At 41.7% G+C, this 19,632-nt stretch overlaps 2 protein-coding genes across 2 annotated transcripts; one reads left to right on the plus strand and one right to left on the minus strand.

Moving 5' to 3' along the window:
- Positions 1-485: 485 nt before the first annotated feature.
- LOC138354987 (uncharacterized) lies at positions 486-1,199 on the minus strand. Its single transcript, XM_069309691.1, has one exon. It carries the CDS (start codon positions 1,197-1,199, stop codon positions 486-488), a length of 714 nt encoding a protein of 237 aa, XP_069165792.1.
- Positions 1,200-4,168: 2,969 nt separating this feature from the next.
- On the plus strand, positions 4,169-12,144 carry LOC138354988 (uncharacterized). Its single transcript, XM_069309692.1, has 3 exons — positions 4,169-4,478; positions 4,742-4,861; positions 10,409-12,144. Exons 1-3 carry the CDS (start codon positions 4,169-4,171, stop codon positions 12,142-12,144), a joined length of 2,166 nt encoding a protein of 721 aa, XP_069165793.1.
- The last annotated feature ends 7,488 nt before the right edge of the window (positions 12,145-19,632 follow it).

Raw genomic sequence — 19,632 nt, forward strand, 5'->3', positions numbered from 1 at the left:
CCTAACCAACCCTACCTAACCTAACCTAACCTATCTTTATAGGTTAGGTTAGGTTAGGTAGCAGAAAAAGTTAGGTTAGGTTAGGTAGGTTAGGTAGTCGAAAAACAAATATTTCATGAAAACTTGGCTTATTAGGCAAATCGGGCCTTGCATAGTAGGCTGAGAAGTGTGTTCTGGCTACTAGGTACGACATATATATATATATATATATATATATATATATATTATATATATATATATATATATATATTATATATCCGTGCTAATTTTACTTATTTTTGTAGGCAAATAAAAGAGGTATTAGGACAAGACAGGTGTGAGAGCAAAGTACGATACAAATGGCAGTGTACTCAACCGGAACACCAATAAAATATCTCCTAATAAATCACAAACGCATTACTCTTTTTGACGTTATTTTTCCAAGTACGGCCATCATGAATCTCTGAGTGACGGCTGTAACTCTTTATGGATCAGATCTACAGTGGTTACACCTGAATATTGAGGAGTAGGGAAATAAATAGGGGCAGCAGCAGACCATACTGAGGCAGCAGCAGACCAAACTGAGGCAGCAGACCAAACTGAGGCAGTAGCAGACCAAACTGAGGCAGCAGGAGACCAAACTGAGGCAGCAGCAGACCAAACTGAGGCAGCAGGAGACCAAACTGAGGCAGCAGCAGACCAAACTGAGGCAGCAGCAGACCATACTGAGGCAGCAGCAGACCAAACTGAGGCAGCAGCAGCAGGAGACCAAACTGGGGAAGCAGGAGACCAAACTGAGGAAGCAGGAGACCAAACTGAGGAAGCAGGAGACCAATCTGAGGCACCAGGAGACCAATCTGAGGCACCAGGAGACCAAACTGAGGTAGCAGCAGACCAAACTGAGGCAGCAGGAGACCAAACTGAGGCAGCAGACCAAACTGAGGCAGTAGCAGACCAAACTGAGGCAGCAGGAGACCAAACTGAGGCAGCAGCAGACCAAACTGAGGCAGCAGGAGACCAAACTGAGGCAGCAGCAGACCAAACTGAGGCAGCAGGAGACCAAACTGAGGCAGCAGCAGACTAAACTGAGGCACCAGCACACCAAACTGAGGGAACAGGAGACCAAACTGAGGCACCAGCAGACCAAACTGAGGCAGTAGCGGACCAAACTGAGGCCGTAGCGGACCAAACTGAGGCAGCAGCAGACCAAACTGAGGCATCAGCAGACCAAACTGAGGCAGCAGCAGACCAAACTGAGGCACCAGCAGACCAAACTGAGGCACCAGCAGACCAAACTGAGGCACCAGCAGACCAAACTGAGGCAGCAGGAGACCAATCTGAGAGTAGGTTTGCTACTAGGTTAGGTTTGATAAACATCTTCCTCCTTGAAATTACTAGGATTTAACTTCCTAGTATAAAAGGAAGTAGTTAAGAGGTACTCCTCAATGTATATATATATATATATATATATATATATATATATATATATATATATAGGTAATATAGGAAGCATCAAGAATATATATATTGCCTATGCCTTCAAATGCCCACTTGGGGACTGTAAGCCTCAAAGAACTCAGTATATAGGCAAGACAACAACATCTCTTTCCAGGCGATTAACGATGCATAAGCAACAGGGCTCCATTAAGGAACATATAATCTCTTCCCACAACCAGACCATCACCAGAGAAGTCTTAACAAACAACACAGAAATCATCGATAGATACAGCGATAGCAGGCGGCTTGACATCTGCGAGGCACTACACATCAAAAAGTCAACACCAGCAATCAACAGCCAATTAATGCACAACTATATTCTACCCACTTCAAGACTACAAGACTCCGCTCCAATATAGAAGCATCAAGAAATAAGGGCCAATAGGCCCTCTGCAGTTACTTCCATTCTTACCTTCAGTTTAACCAATTAATACCCATTGTTTCGTGTTCTGTCCTGTGTTGAAAGTTTTGTTCACCTCAACCAAAACTGTTGTAACATATCACCTCACCCAAAATGCGGGTATAAAATAAAATGAAAGCTGTTTAAATTATAGCATAGTAAGAACTCTGTTTAGTGTTTGCAGGTTATAGTTGTGTGTGTGTTTAAACTAAAAGTCTTTGAAAATGTAATAAGTTATTACGAAACGCGTTCAAGTGTCGCGTCAGACTAGAAATAAAAATTAATTTTGGAGAATTGATTTTTCAATTACTATCAATTGTGAAAAGAAACATAAGAAATAATGAGAAAATTCGTGTTATATATTCGTATATATATATTTATATATATATATATATATATATATATATATATATATATATATATATATATATATTATATATATATATATATATATATATATATATATATATGTGCGGAAAATCCACAGAGAAATATGAAATGAGGTGAACGTTTCGGCTTTGTTAAAGCCTTTGTCAACACCAGACTCAGAAACTAGACTAGGTGAGTCTGGTGTTGACAAAGGCTTTAACAAAGCCGAAACGTTCACCTCATTTCATATTTCTCTGTGGATTTTCCGCATAAAATGATCAGTGTTTTGTGATCGTCAATTGCATATATATATGTATATATATATATATATATATATATATATATATTCTCGAAGTGTGTGTGTTTATTGTCACTATACTTTATGTAACAGTAGAACCGTTACAGACCACTGATATTATTCAATTAGCCAAGCTAACAGATGAACATGAATTACTTACTAAGGAGCCATTCAAAACACATTATAATAATTATAACCCTAAGATAATTATTATGCTTACAAACCTCATGTTTTCCAGACCAAACTAGTTACACCAGTTACTCACATAAGTTCTTCTCTTGTCAAACCAAACTCTGAGTCACCTCAGTAGGGGATGCATCATCCCAATAATGTAGTTCCTAAACCTGCAGTTGATTTAACAGTTTTGTCTGGAGTAAGTTATGTCGTTTGCAGGAGTTGGCGTTACAACATCTGGGAGAGTACAACAGGTAATAAAGGAGCGACATGATAAGAAGTTCAAGGCAAAACTCATATCGTTTGAGAGTGGTGATTTGGTCCTGGTATTGAAGCCTCGTATTGGGACTTCTGCGTCACACAAGTTTGAGGGACCATATCGAGTTGTAAAACGACTAAGTGATCTGTCTTATAAAGTGTATAATCCTCAGCAATCACATCAGATGTAGATCGTGCATGCGAACAGGTTAAAGGCTTATTGTGGGCCCAGTATTGTGGCTTGTTGTGTTCATGAGGTCTCCATTTGAGGAGACCTTTAATGTGGGGAAAACGGTAATCAACCTTTATTTAGTTCCGGGGAAGAGTTGCTATGTCATTTGCTGGATTACCATATAACCTATTACCATTACCCCTTATTACCATTACTATACAACACTCTAAACCGCTACATCCCGGTAGCACTCCAATATCATAGCCTGGCTTCACCAACTATCGATAACAGGTGGCGGCACAGCTCTTGGTTCACAACCTACTATCCCTTCACTGCTTGAGGCTGAAATATCTGTCACAACAAAAATGTATCTTCAACCATAAAAGTATATGAAACTCTGCTTAGGGCTGAAATACCTAGAACATCTACATAAGTATCCCCTAACAAAAGAAGAAGAAGTCAATCTCTCACCTTACACCGCGTCTTACATGCTAATAAGCTTTCAAGCACTTCCCTTATACAATAATGTGTCCCCCAAAGATCCTCTGTACTGCTCCTAGAGGCTCATTATCAATGCATGTTTCTGGGTTCTCCAAAATATCAGGAAAGGCACTTCTGCAATTCTCCCAATCTGCTGCACAACGAAGTCCTACTCCAACATCAGTGACGCTCCTCCATTGGTTTCACAAAAAAACGTGTAGCTTCCCTACACTGCCTGAAGTTCAACTCCTCACTATGGATTTCTGCTTTACTTCAAAAGTTCCTCACTATGGAGTTCTACCTCTACCTCTCCAATGCCTTAAGCAACATCCACTTTGAAGAAACAGTGGTATGGTCAGATAATGAGGCAATACCACAGTGGGTGAGAAATAATAACAGTAAAAATCATTACCTTAGTAACCGCGTTAAGTAAATACGAGAGATGTCAGAAGGGTACAAACTGAGATATGTACCCACCAAGGAGAATCCAGCTGAATATCTTTCCAAAGGCTTGACTTTACGGCAATAAACCAAAGCAGAGATGAGGATCAATGGACCTCAGTGGCTAGTCAGCGACCAGTGTCCTAAACAAAAGCCACAAGTCATTGTGACCAATGTTACTGCTCCCACTGAGAATCCAGAACCACTTTGGACTTTGGTAATTGATCCTAATTGGTACTCTGAAATGAATAAACTACTAGGTGTCACCCAAGTGTCGTTGTATTTTCTAAAGAAAATAGGAATCAAGCATCAATTCCCTAGTCCCTTAAGATACTGGGTCAAAAGAGGCCAAACAGATACATTCGAGATGGAATTTGACAACGTCCCTAATAAACTACAGAATGATCTGGGTCTCTGGTTTAACACAAACAGTCATAACCTAATATAGTGTGGAGGCCACGTACAGCATGCCGACATAGATCTGGAAGTAAAAAATCTAATATTACTTCCTCGTCACCATATAATAAGCAAGCTAATTGTGTTACACATACACAGACACAACACTCTGCATGGTGGGATATTAGATACCCTCACAGATTTACGACAACAGTACTGGCTACCCTAAAGTCGTTAGACTGTAAAGTCCATAATTAATTCCTGTGTAATCTGCCAGAGGTACGATGCCAGAGTATGTCCTTATCTGGGACCTCCACCACTTCCAAGGATCATGTTGTTCATCTTCGTCCCTTTGAGACCACAGGAGTAGATTTCACAGGAGCACTAACACTAACAGGTACCAAGGACAAAACCCTAGTGAAGGCGTTCATCTTCCTATTCACCTGTGCCACAACAAGAAGAGTACATCTAGAAGTGACTCCCGATATATATATTTTTTTTGTAGGGATATTCCTGCGCGGGCCCTAAGCCTCTGGCTGGCCCACTAACGCTCCCGATATGAGTGCAGAGGCATTTTTACAGGCTTTCCACAGGTTTCTTGCCCATAAATCATGTCCTAAGATAATGATTTCAGACAATGGCTCCAACTTAGTGGCAGGGAAAGCATGTGTGAGGGAAGTCTGGAACCACCCAAAGGTGCACATTGCCCTGAATTAACAGTAGTGCCCCTGGAAATTCATACCTCCAAGAGCATGATGGCATTGAAGCTTCCATGAACGCATGATTGGTACAGTAAAACGGCCTCTTCAGAAAACCCTATACCACCAAAATATTGACATGCAGGAGTTCCAAACCGTTGTCATCGAAATAGAAGCTTTAGTCAACAACCGACCACTTACCTACCTCTCTGATGATGTTTCACAACGTGAACCATTAAGTCCAGCTCATTTGATGTATGGGGGAACTCTAAGACCTCTAGTGTCCCTAACGGATGAGGAACCAGAAGATCCTTCATATGTCTGAAAGAGTGACTTGGTTCAACGTTTCAAACATCTTTCACGAGTGATAAGTGGGTGGAATGACATATAAACTCCAGAATACCTAACTGTTTTAAGGGAGTATCATTATGGGGCAAAGAACCTCAACAACAGAATTAACTTGTATCCTGGTGACATTGTTCTGGTGGATAGTGATGGGCGACGCTAAGAGTGGCCACTAAGCCTGATAGTCTCTGTTCATCCAGACCATCAGGACATCTTGAGAATAGTGGAAATGACCAGGTAGCACTACTCTCAAAACATTAGAGAAATTAGTTCCTTTAGAACTGGCAGGAAAGGAAGACGCTTAAAGACTTCCATCACCCAAAGCGCCAGTACGGGACATACTCCAGAAAGGACTGATGCACGACAGTGCAAGCTAGAATTAAAACAACTTTATAATTCAGTGGGCAAGGAATAAAGTGTTTGCAGTCCTAACCCTGGTAGTTCGATCCATATCCCCCCCCCCTCCGCGGAATTATGTCGGAAGTTCGACACACACACACGTTAACATAGTATAGTTAGCCATTACCAAACTCTAAAGCGAATGGGATCTTTCGTGATGTCATCACAACAACATATATTTAAGGTTCCACAACTATTCCTTAAACCACAGTCTAGTGCTTAAACTTAATAAAATAGTATTCACTGGGACTGGATATAATATAATTACCATACAACCACAGTCCCATGATATTGTTAAATGAACTTAGAATAGAGACAGAGTATTGGAACCAAATATTATTGGAACCAGAGAGACGCCTGGTGGAGAGGCAGTCATGCTCTCAGGAAGAGAGCTTGTAAACAAAAGGACACAAAAAGGATTCTTGTGGAGGACTGCGACAAGCACAACTTGTCATAGACTCTAAATTATGAGTTGGCCAACTGAGAATTGCCACAGCGACCTTACATTAACAACAGGAGGTGCTAATTATATCCGTACAGTATACAAATGACATTTGAGCTCTTATTCATTGTGTTGTATTTGCTGATATGGTTAAGCCGTCTGAGAAGCCCCAAGCCAGGGTAAGTCTGGCCTCCTCTTTGCACACACAAATAATTCATGCCATACCAGTGCTTTTTATGTTAATGAGCAATTCTTACAGCCCTAACTTTTACAGGTAAACTTGTGATCTGGAGATATTAACTGTTTACCAACTACATGACCTGTGACGCTTTCATGCATAATCTGGCTGCCTTATAGTGCCAGTCGCCATAACATGGCACCTGAACCACATGTGCCACAACCTAACAGATGTAGGCACAGCCTAAACAGTCCATAGCAACCATTACAGCTATTAAGGAGTTGTAATATTAACTCGAATACTGTAGTCTAATTACCACTATATGTCGTATAATTTATATGATTTTAATGGTAAATGTGTAAGCTTATTATATAACCACCAATTGTGGTATAAGTTGTACACATCCAACCCAACTATGTGCAGGTAAACACTGGCAGGTTGAATTCAACGTACAGTCCACTTAGAATCATAATTCAATATTGCAGTAAACTAAAAAATAAATAATGACTAATTAAAGTCACATACTGCCTGCTAGGATTACCGCACAGGGCACTATATTTTCATCCTTCGTGCAGGAGATCAACGAAGTACGACCATCTCTGACGACTGCTGTAACTCATGTGAGGTCACAACGTCCTGTTAGCATAACATCATGTCACCAAAATATCGAAATGCCATTCCTTGACACTTATAATCAGATGCTCATCCTCTGCTTGGATTCTTACATCACTCACTGATGTTTATTATATATTTTCATCCTCTGACCACTTAATCTCAGGTCAGGAAAGCAGAATAACTCACTGGGTAGACTCGTTCCACCAGGCTACATGGGGTCATAATACACCCCACTCACTGCCACCACCATGCCAACCACTTCCAACCCACCCACCCACCGTCACCACCATGCCTACTGCAACTACCACACCCACCAACACCACAAACACCCACCACCACTACCATGCCTACCGCAGTAGATGGTATGGCGACTTATATTGTGACATTTTATTTTTTAAAATATCCTTGGTGCGTCGTCCATAATTTTTGGGTAAATTTTGGCAGTCCTCATGTCCTCGCAAGGCCTTCATCGTTTTAAGAGTAAAATTAAGTTTTGATCCATTCCATTTTCAGGAGCTATGTTAAAATAGGAATATGTAAAGGAATTAATAGTGTCAGATGTTAGTTCTTGGACCCGCCTCTTAAAGGTTATAGGTGTAGTTTCGTTACTATCAATGTGATTTTTATAAGATTTAAAATACATGTAATAGTTATTTATGATGTCGTAATCGAGATAAAGTTAGTACTGAGTTTCAGCTCTTGTCCGCCGCCTTAGTTCTATCTGGTAAGTTCATTTGTATACATGTTTTTCAAATTATGAGAGGCTAGGTGAACTTTAAGTTAAAATGTTGAAAATACCAAAAACACCAATCTTTAAGAAAATCCCTTGAAATGCATAAATACCCATCTATAACAAAATCCTCTGAAACTGCTTAAACATCCCATCTCTAACAAAATCCTGTAATACATGTAATAAATGAATATGAAACACAGATTGATGAACATGAATGTGCAGACGAGGAGTCACAATAACGTGTCTGAAATATGTTAACCAAACCACACACTAGAAAATGAAGGGACGACGACGTTTCAGTCCGTCCTGGACCATTCTCTAGTCGATTGTGATGAGGTAAGGAGGCGAAGGCAATAAATGGGCAAGAGAGAGGGGAGGAGAAGGAAATTTTAGAGGAAGAAAAGCGTGGCAATAGGTACGAAAGATTAGGTGTAATAAAGGGGGATAGTAATAGGAATAATAAAGTGATCGTAAGAGAAAACAAGGGAAAGAAAAAGAAAGAAAGAAAGAAAGATAAATGAAAGGGTAAGCTTATGTTAGGTCACGTTTGTTAGAAAGTTTAGAACGTTTCAGTATATACTGTGAAAGGGAAGAGTCAACAGCAACAAAGCCAGGACTCAAGTTCATGTTGGGTATATTGTGTATTAGAGCCGCTTCAAGAAGACGGCGTCTGTGAAGAGTAGAGGCAGGAAAGATTATTTTGGAGGAAGACCAATCAATAGGATGATTAGAATTCCCTAGCATGACAGAAGAGAGCATTGTTTGTGTCTGCAGACTTAACACTTCTCTTGTGTTCCTTAAGTCTGTCATTAAGTGTACGACCAGTTTCACCAAAGTATTGGAGAGGCAAGACGAACGAAGCATCGTCGTCCCTTTACTTTCTAGTGTGTGGTTTGGTCAACAAACATGAATGTCCTGCAGAAAACATATACAAATGAAAAGATGTGTAACTATAATGCATTTATTGATTAAAAATAAACATAAAAATGATGAATGTGAAGTCATGGCCTGTTAAACATATTAAGAAAGTATGTAAAGACTAAATGTTTTAAATAGACTTTCCTATACATTATTTGAAAAGCAAGAGGAAATATTTAATAAACAAAAGTTAGGTAAAGGTATGTTAGGTAAAGATGTGCATAAAATGGTTGGTTGGGTTAGGTTAGGGTTGGTTGGGTTAGGTTAAGGTTGTTGGGTTACGTTAGGAAAGAATGCTTAAATAACACTTTACAAAGAATAGCAGAGATTTATGTAAGTTTTTGTAAAAGTGTGTATCTTTGTACAAGTTTGTGAGTGTAATTGTCCATGTTTGGGTAAGTTTGTGTATGTTTTGTATATAAGCAGGTGTATGTACAAGTCTTTGTTTAAAGGTACAAGTTTACATAAGTGCTTGGGAAAGTTTGTATGTGCAAATTCGTGTTTATAAATTTAACTGTATGTGTATTTGCAAGTTTATGTAGGAGTGTATGTGTTTTGTGAGTGTTGTAACAAGTTGTATAAGTTTATGCTGGTTTGTGAATGTAATTATAAGTACAGATAAGTTAGAGATATATATTTGGTTTAAGTATTTATGCAATTTATGTAAAAGTGTATGTGTCCTAAGTATTCTATGTAAGTCAGTATATGTTTGCGAATGTAATATGAAAGTGCTGGTTTGTAACTGTAAGTGTGAAAGAGTGTTGTCTGGGTAAATAATAAATGAAGAGTTGATGCTTCAGAGAAAATAAGATGTTGCTTTAAATAAGTTATGTTATGTAAGCTAGGTAGGCGAGGTTAGGTAAGTTGGGTTAGGTAGGTTATGTAAGGGAAGATAGGTTAAGTCGGTTAAATAAGTTAAGCCTGGTAGATTAGGTTATGTAAGGGAAGATAGGTTAAGTCGGTTAAATAAGTTAAGCCGGGTAGATTAGGCTATAAAAGTGAAATTAAGTTATATCAGGTAGTTAAGTTATGTAAGTTAGGTAGGTGAGGTTAGGTAAGTTGGGTTAGGTAAGAGAGGTTACGTTATTTAAGTTAGGTAAGTGACGTCAGGTAGACTATCTTATGGCTATGTAAGTTATATCAGATAGTTAGGTTATGTAAGTTAGGGTAGGTAAGTTTCATTAGGTTAGGTTAGATCAGGTAAGTCAGGTAGGTTAGGTTAGGGAAGTTACGTTAAGTTACATCAGGTAGGAAAGTTACGTTAAGTTACATCAGGTAGGAAAGGTTAGGTAAGTTAAGTCAGGAAGGTTAGGTTTGGTAAGTTGGGCTAGGTAGGTGAGGTTAGATAAGTTGGGATAGGTAAGATAGGTTAGGCATGGGAAGTTACGCTATGTAAGTTATGTTAGGTTTGGTAAGATATGTGTACCTTTGTATTAAGTTGATAGAAAGTTTTGTCAGATATATAATATAAAGTTAAGTTACACAAAGTTATTGTATAAACAAGTTACATTACAATATATTGAAAAATATGAGGAAATATGAAATGAGCAAAAGTTAGTCTGCATATATTACTGCTGTCTGTACATCTGCTTATATTACTGCTGTCTGTACATCAGCTTATATTACTGCTGTCTGTACATCAGCTTATATTACTGCTGTCTGTACATCAGCTTATATTACTGCTGTCTGTACATCTGCTTATATTACTGCTGTCTGTACATCTGCTTATATTACTGCTGTCTGTACATCAGCTTATATTACTGCTGTCTGTACATCAGCTTATATTACTGCTGTCTGTACATCAGCTTATATTACTGCTGTCTGTACATCAGCTTATATTACTGCTGTCTGTACATCTGCTTATATTACTGCTGTCTGTACATCTGCTTATATTACTGCTGTCTGTACATCTGCTTATATTACTGCTGTCTGTACATCTGCTTATATTACTGCTGTCTGTACATCTGCTTATATTACTGCTGTCTGTACATCTGCTTATATTACTGCTGTCTGTACATCAGCTTATATTACTGCTGTCTGTACATCAGCTTATATTACTGCTGTCTGTACATCTGCTTATATTACTGCTGTCTGTACATCAGCTTATATTACTGCTGTCTGTACATCTGCTTATATTACTGCTGTCTGTACATCAGCTTATATTACTGCTGTCTGTACATCTGCTTATATTACTGCTGTCTGTACATCTGCTTATATTACTGCTGTCTGTACATCAGCTTATATTACTGCTGTCTGTACATCAGCTTATATTACTGCTGTCTGTACATCTGCTTATATTACTGCTGTCTGTACATCTGCTTATATTACTGCTGTCTGTACATCAGCTTATATTACTGCTGTCTGTACATCTGCTTATATTACTGCTGTCTGTACATCTGCTTATATTACTGCTGTCTGTACATCAGCTTATATTACTGCTGTCTGTACATCAGCTTATATTACTGCTGTCTGTACATCTGCTTATATTACTGCTGTCTGTACATCAGCTTATATTACTGCTGTCTGTACATCTGCTTATATTACTGCTGTCTGTACATCAGCTTATATTACTGCTGTCTGTACATCAGCTTATATTACTGATGTCTGTACATCTGCTAATATTACTGCTGTCTGTACATCTGCTTATATTACTGCTGTCTGTACATCTGCATATATTACTGCTCTCTGTACATCTGCTTATATTACTGCTGTCTGTACATCTGCATATATTACTGCTCTCTGTACATCTGCTTATATTACTGATGTCTGTACATCTGCTTGTATTACTTCTGTCTGTACATCTGCATATATTACTGCTGTCTGTACATCAGCTTATATTACTGATGTCTGTACATCTGCTAATATTACTGCTGTCTGTACATCTGCTTATATTACTGCTGTTTGTACATCTGCATATATTACTGCTGTCTGTACATCTGCTTATATTACTGCTGTCTGTACATCTGCATATATTACTGCTGTCTGTACATCTGCTTATATTACTGCTGTCTGTACATCTGCATATATTACTGTTGTCTGTACATCTGCTTATATTACTGCTGTCTGTACATCTGCTTATATTACTGCTGTCTGTACATCTGCTTATATTACTGTTGTCTGTACATCTGCCTATGTTACTGCTGCCTATGCATGCTCTTATATTATTTCATCCTGCATGCAGGCTATATCTGGCATTTTGGAGATCAATACCTATATTATTCAGCTATATTATTATACTACTCACCTATGTCACCTATCTTCACCGATATTATTGCTGACTATATTACGTATTCTGGAGAACAATAAACAGATTACATATATCACACCTCATAAATTACCGGAGCTTAACTAATGTTCTCGTATGTTACTTAGGCCATAAAGAAAATATATACCATCCTTGCGTGCCCTACCCACTGTTACCTGGGTGTCCTCCCACTATTACCTGGGTGTCCTCCCACTGTTACCTGGGTGTCCTCCCACTGTTACCTGGGTGTTGCCGCATATTGCGGCTCCCACTAAGGCACACGGCTTCCCCCCCCCCAAATAGGAGAGTACTGGCAGTAATCACATGAATACTTAAGTAATCTCGTGTTTTCGTTAGCAGACAGCGTTTTGCTTGTCGTGTGATTTTCATACTGACCTGTAGTCAGTGTAGTTCTGTGATGCTTAGTTCCCCGTTGTCACAATTATGTAAATAATTGGTCATTTCTGAATACACGTGCACACACATACACACACACAGGCAAGAGGCACTGAACTACAGGCCAGTTTCCTTAACTTGTATACCATGCAAGGTGATGGAGAAGATCGTGAGGAAAAGGCTCGTAGAGCATCTGGAGGGAATTAACTTTGTAACGCACCACCAACATGGGTTCAGGGATGGTAAATCGTGCCTCACAGGTTTAATAGAATTTTATGACCAGGCAACAAAAATTAGGCAGGAAGAGAAGGGTGGGCCGACTGCATTTTCCTGGACTGTCAGAAAGCCTTTGACACAGTACCCAATAAAAGGCTGTTAAAAAAGTTGGAGCAACAGGCAGGAGTAAAAGGTAAGGTGCTCCAGTGGATAAGGGAGTACTTAAGCAACAGGAAACAGCGAGTAACAGTGAGGGGGAAGACATTAGAGTGGCGAGATGTCACCAGCGGAGTCACACAGGGCTCAGTACTTGGACCCATCCTGTTTCTAATATATGTAAACGATCTTCCGGAGGGTATATACTCATTCCTCTCAATGTTTGATGATGATGCAAAAATTATGAGAAGAATCAAGACGGATGAAGATAGACAGAGACTACAGGATGACCTGGATAAACTGGAGGAATGGTCTAGAAAATGGCTGCTAAAGTTCAACTCAGGAAAGTGTAAGGTGATGAAATTAGGCGAAGGGAGCAGGAGGCTGAACACAAGGTATCATCTCGGAGGTGAAATCCTGCAAGAGTAAAATAGAGAGAAAGATCTGGGGGATGATATCACACCGAACATGTCCCCAGAGGCCCACATCAAAATAATATCATCAGCGGCATATGCTAGACTGGCCAACATAAGAACTGCCTTTAGAAACTTGTGTAAGGAATCTTTCAGAACCCTGTATACCACTTATGTAAGACCAATCCTGGAGTATGCAGCTCCAGCCTGGAGTCCATACCTAGTTAAACACAAGACAGAGCTAGAGAAGATTTAGCGGTGTCCCACCAGGCTCGTCCCGGAACTGAGAGGAATGAGCTACGAGGAAAGGCTAAAGGAGCTGAACCTCACATCCCTGGAAAACAGAAGAGTAAAGGGAGACATGATAACCACCTACAAAATTCTCAGAGGAATTGACAGGGTGGACAAAGACAAACTCTTCAGAACGGGTGGAACACGAACAAGGGGACACAGGTGGAAACTTTGTACCCAGATGAGCCACAAAGACGTTAGATAGAATTTTTTCAGTGTCAGAGTAGTTAATAAATGGAACGCACTAGGAAGTGATGTGGTAGAGGCTGACTCCATACACAGTTTCAAATGTAGATATGATAGAGCCCAGGAGGCTCAGGAATCTGTAGACCAGTTGATTGACGGTTGAGAGGCGGGACCAAAGAGCCAGAGCTCAACCCCCGCAAGCACAATTAGGTGAGTACAATTAGGAGAGTATACACACACACACACACACACACACACACACACACACACACACACACACACACACACACACACACACACACACACACACACACACACACACACTGGGTGGGTGGGTGTTCCCACAGGACTATTATGTTATGAGGAAAGAGAGAGAAGGAAGGGATGGTGGTGGTGTAGCTCTGCTGGTAAGAAAAGGCTGGGATTTTGAGAAGATGGGTATTCAGGGCTGTGAAGGTTTCAGTGACTACATAACAGGTACCATAACAACTGGAGGACAAAAAATTATAGTCGTAGTTATATACAGGGAGAATGGGAGAATTAAAAAAGTATTCCTCAAGAGGGACATGCCGACGGAGGAGAGAGCCATGGCGACAGAAGCAAGGAGGAAGTGCAGGGTGAGAGGGGAAAACCAGGAAATCACAGCTCTCAACAAAATATCCCCAGAGGTGATGGGGGACCCACAACCAGCTACCCAGTAATACCAGAGGGAAGGGCAACCCCACCACCTTCCTCTGAATAGAAACCCCCTACCCCAAACCCTCCCTGCCCCCACTCAAATGCTCAGCCAAATATAGCTCCCCCCACACCCCATTCCCACCATGCTACCCCTCCCCTACTCCCATCATATCCCCCTTTCCCCCTTTCTCTTCCTGTCCTCCCTCCCCCCTTCATCCCATACCCTCCCAGTGCCCCCACCTTCACTTGACCCCCCCCCACCCCTCACCCTAGTATCCCCTGAGACCCTGTTATCCACCTCACAAATCCTCACACCTACGGAACAGCTTCCCCCACCAGCAGAACACTCACCAAGGAGGTGATTTGAGAAAGGACAGAAGAAAGTGAGCCTCAAGGCAATGTACACTAATATAGATGGAATTACAAATAAAACAAATGAACTTGGAGAATGGGTAATAGAGGAAAACCCAGACATAATAGCACTCACAGAAACAAACCTAACGAAAACCATAACAAATACAGTGTTCCCACAGGACTATTATATTATGAGGAAATAGAAAGAAGGAAGAGGTGGTGGTAGTGTAGCTCTGCTGGTAAGAAAAGGCTGGGATTTTGAGGAGATGGGTATTTAGGGCTGTGAAGGTTTCAGTGACTGCATAACAGGTACCATAACAACTGGAGAACAAAAAATTATAGTCGTTGTCTTATATAATCCACCACCAAATGACAGAAGACCCAGACAGGAATATGATAGAAACAACATGGCAACCATTAACATAATAGAGAGAGCAGCTTCTGTTGCTAGCAGGAATGGATCTGGACTACTAATCATGGAAGACTTCAACCACGGGAAGATAGACTGGGAGAACAGAGACCCGCATGGAGGACCAGAAATATGGAGAGCTAAGCTGCTGGAAGTGGCAACAAGAAACTTTCTAAGCCAGCACATCAAGGAACCAACAAGAATGAGAGGAGACAATGAACCAGCCATGCTCGATCTGATATTTACCCTAAATGAGTGGGAAATAAGGGAAGTTAAGATGGAAGCCCCCTTGGGAATGAGTGATCACAGTGTATTAAACTTTGAGTACCTTGTAGAGCTAGGAATTATCTCCCCAAAAAAAGAACTAGGAAACAAAAGGCTGGCATACCGAAAGAGGAATTATGAGGAGATGAGACGTTTCCTAAGGGAAATTCCTTGGGACATAGACCTCAGAGCTAAGTCTGTACAAGATACGATAGACTATGTCACCCAAAAGTGTCAGGAGGCAGTAAACAGGTTCATCCCGGGCCAAAGGGAAAACTCCGAGAAACAAAAGAAGAATCCATGGTATAATAAGGCGTGTATGGAACCAAAGGAACTGAGCAAAAAGGCGTGGAGGAACTTCCGGAATAACAGAACACCAGAAAACAGAGAGAGAGAGAGGAGACACCAGAGAACCAGGAATGTGTATGTTAGGGTGAGAAGAGAAGTAGAGAAAAATTATGAAAATGATATAGCAAACAAAGCCAAGACCGAACCAAAGCTACTCCACAGCCACATCAGGAGGAAAACAACAGTGAAAGAACAGGTAATGAAACTTAGAAAAGGCGAGGACAGGTATACAGAGAATGACAAAGAGGTGTGTGAAGAACTCAACAAGAGGTTCCAGGAGGTCTTCATAATAGAACAAGGTGAGGTCACTGTGCTAGGAGAAAGGGACGTGAACCAGGCGGCCTTGGATAGGTTCGAAATTACGAGAGAGGAGGTCAAGAGACACCTGCTGGATCTGGATATTAGAAGGGCTGTTGGTCCAGACGGATCTCACCATGGGTACTGAAAGAGTGTGCAGAGGCACTTTGCTTGCCACTCTCCATAGTGTATAATAGGTCCACTGGAGACGGAGAGCTACCAAAAATATGGAAGACAGACAAAAAGGTCGACAGACAAGAAATACTGAACTACAGGCCAGTGTCCTTAACTTGTATACCATGCAAGGTGATGGAGAAGATCGTGAGAAAAAACCTAGTAACACATCTGGAGAGAAGGGACTTCGTGACAAATCTCCAACATGCATTGAGGGAGGGTAAATCTTGCCTGACTGGCTTAATAAAATTCTACGACCAGGTGACAAAGATTAAGCAAGAAAGAGAAGGCTGGGCGGACGGCATTTTCTTGGATTGTCGGAAAGCCTTTGACACAGTACTGCATAAGAGGCTGGTACATAAGCTGGAGAGACAGGCAGGTGTAGCTGGTAAGGGTGCTCCAGTGGATAGAGAAGTACCTAAGCAATTGGAAGTAGAGAGTTACGGTGAGGGGTGAGACCTCAGAATTGGCGTGAAGTCACCACTGGAGTCCCACAGGGCTCTGTACTCGGTTCTATCTTGTTTCTGATATATGTAAATGATCTCCCGGTGGGTATAGATTCATTTCTCTCAATGCTTGCTGTCGATGCCAAAATTATGAGAAGGATTAAAACAGAAGAGGACTGTCTGAGGCTTCAAGAAGACCTAGACAAGCTGAAGGAATGGTCGAACAAATGGTTGTTAGAGTTTAAACCCAACCAAATGTAATGTAATGAAGATAGGTGTAGGGAGCAGGAGGCCAGATACAAGGTATCATCTGGGAGAGGAAATTCTTCAGGAGTCAGAGAAGGAAAAAGACCTGGGGGTTGATATCACGCCAGACATGTCCCCTGCAGCCTATATCAAGAGGATCACATCAGCGGCATATGCCAGACTGGCCAACATAAGAACGGCATTCAGAAACTTGTATAAGGAATCATTCAGAACTTTGTATACCACATATGTCAGGCCAATCCTGGAGTATGCAGCCTCAGCATGGAGTCCATATCTAGTTAAGGGATAAGACTGAACTGGAAAAGGGTTCAAAGGTTTGCCACCAGACTAGTACCTGAGCTGAGAGGTATGAGCTACGAGGAGAAACACACACAAACAAACAAACACACACACACACACACACACACACACACACACACACACACACACACACACACACACACACACACACACACACACACACACACATGGAAGAGTGAGAGTTGTTAACAAGTGGAATGCATTAAAAATTGATGTGGTGAAGGCTGACTCCATACACAGTTTCAAATGTAGATATGATAGAGCTCAGTAGCTCAGGAATCTGTACACCAGTAGATTGACGGTTGAGAGGCGGAACCAAAGAGCCGAAGCTAAAACTGCTGTAAGCCCAACCAGGGGAGTACAACTTGATGAGTATACACACAATTTTCAGAGGAATTGACAGAGTGGACAAAGACAAACAATTTAGCACGGGTGGAACATGAACAAGGGGACACATATGAAAACTTAGTACCCAAATGAGCCACAGAGACATTAGATTTTTTTTTTAGTGTCAGGGTAGTTAAAAGATGGAATGCATTAGGGGGCAGCAATCAGCCTTCTTAAAATTTACGTCGCTTTTCGCTCGTATGAGCACTAAAAATCGCCGTAATTCAAAACGAAATCGGCTCACGAATGAAACGTACTGTCCCGTTTTTTTATATTGGGTCCTCTGGCTTAGGCAGTTAGTTTAGGAGCGAAAAACTTTCAATTAACGGTTTTCATGACGTTTTGAAACTTTAAGAGAACTTCCTGCTAACCCAACATACCAAAGGACCCTTAACTTGCTGTTTTTGAAAAAAAAATCCAAAATTTAATTGGAAAATAATTTTCATTTTGAATTACGTTGATATGTGAAAAGCGAAAAAGCGACGCAATTTGTAAGATGACAGACAGTGATGTGGTGGAGGCAGATTCCATACACAGATTCAAATGTAATTTGATAGAGCCCAATAGGCTAAGGAATCTGTACACCAGTTTGATTGACAGTAAGAGGCAGGAAACAAATAGCCAAAGCTCAACCCCCTTAAGCACAACTAGGTGAGTACACACACACACACACACACACACACACACACACACACACACACACACACACACACACAACACACACACACACACACACACACACACGCGCGCGCGGGAGACGGTAGGAGACACGCGATTAGTTGAGGTCCGCGGAAATTCGTCAATTTTCTCGGGACATTGAAGGAGTATAGAGGCTAGATCATAGTATTTGGCCTCTCGCAGTGTGTAGCTTGCAGGGTGCAACATAGCATAGTCATATCGCTAGCGATAGTGCGAAGATTTGGCAAAGAAACCGAAAGTGGAGCTAGGGCATCACCGGTGCATGTAAGTGTGTGACCTGACCGGGTGGGACGACCGCCGTGGAACTACCTGATTGTGCTGTGAGTGGTGACTGTGATCAGTGGTACAGTGAATTAGTGAACTGTCACATAACGATACAGTGACTGACTCCAGAGCTCTGTGTAGACAGAGAAGAACCGACCTCATCAATCACCTAGTGGGAGACAACAACGGATAACCATCGTCATCATACATCGCCCTGCCCTTACTTCATCTGGTTGGTGTGAACGGGAGGCAGACTGGTATGAACCCCCTCTCTGGTCAATTAATCAGGTGTACAGATTGAGGTAAAAGATTATCAAATTCTCGTTCAGGATATCATATATATTTAAAAATCTCAGAGTGGCTCATTTAGGCAGAGGTAACGCATAGGGATATCTTGACACATACAAGCACGCCCGCCCACGTACGTATCCAGCGCACACAAGTGTGCACACGCTAAAACAGACACACACACATGGGCACACACACACACACACAATTGTTTAGTCAGGGGAAAAGGCATTAACACCTGGGATAGGAACCTTACTATCCCCCCCCCCCTCTTGACCCCACCACTGACCTGACCTGACTTAGTCGCCATCTCTGCCCCCCCCCCCCACCCCCAGTCCCCCGCATCGCCCATACACACACTCTTCCCCTCCCCACTCTCCCTCTCTCCCACTCCCTCTCTCCCACTCCCACTATCTCTCTCCTGCTCTCCTCTCTCCTGCTCTCTCTCTCTCCTGCTCTCTCTCTCTCTGCTCTCTCTCTCTCTCTCCTCTCTCTCACTCTCTCTCTCTCTCTCTCTCTCTCTCTCTCTCTCTCTCTCTCTCTCTCTCTCTCTCTCTCTCTCTCTCTCTCCTCTATCTCTCTCTCTCTCTCTCTCTCTCTCTCTCTCTCTCTCCTCTCTCTCCCTCCTCCCTCCCCTCTCCCTCCCTCTTCCTTCCCCCTCCCTCCCCCTCTCCCTCCCTCTCTTTCCTTCCCCCTCCCTCTCTGCCCACACACACACACACACACCTCCCCCCCTCTCTCCCTCACCCCTCTCTCCCTCACC

The sequence above is a fragment of the Procambarus clarkii genome, chromosome 65 (genome assembly GCF_040958095.1).
Source record: "Procambarus clarkii isolate CNS0578487 chromosome 65, FALCON_Pclarkii_2.0, whole genome shotgun sequence".
NCBI classification, from domain to species: domain Eukaryota; kingdom Metazoa; phylum Arthropoda; class Malacostraca; order Decapoda; family Cambaridae; genus Procambarus; species Procambarus clarkii.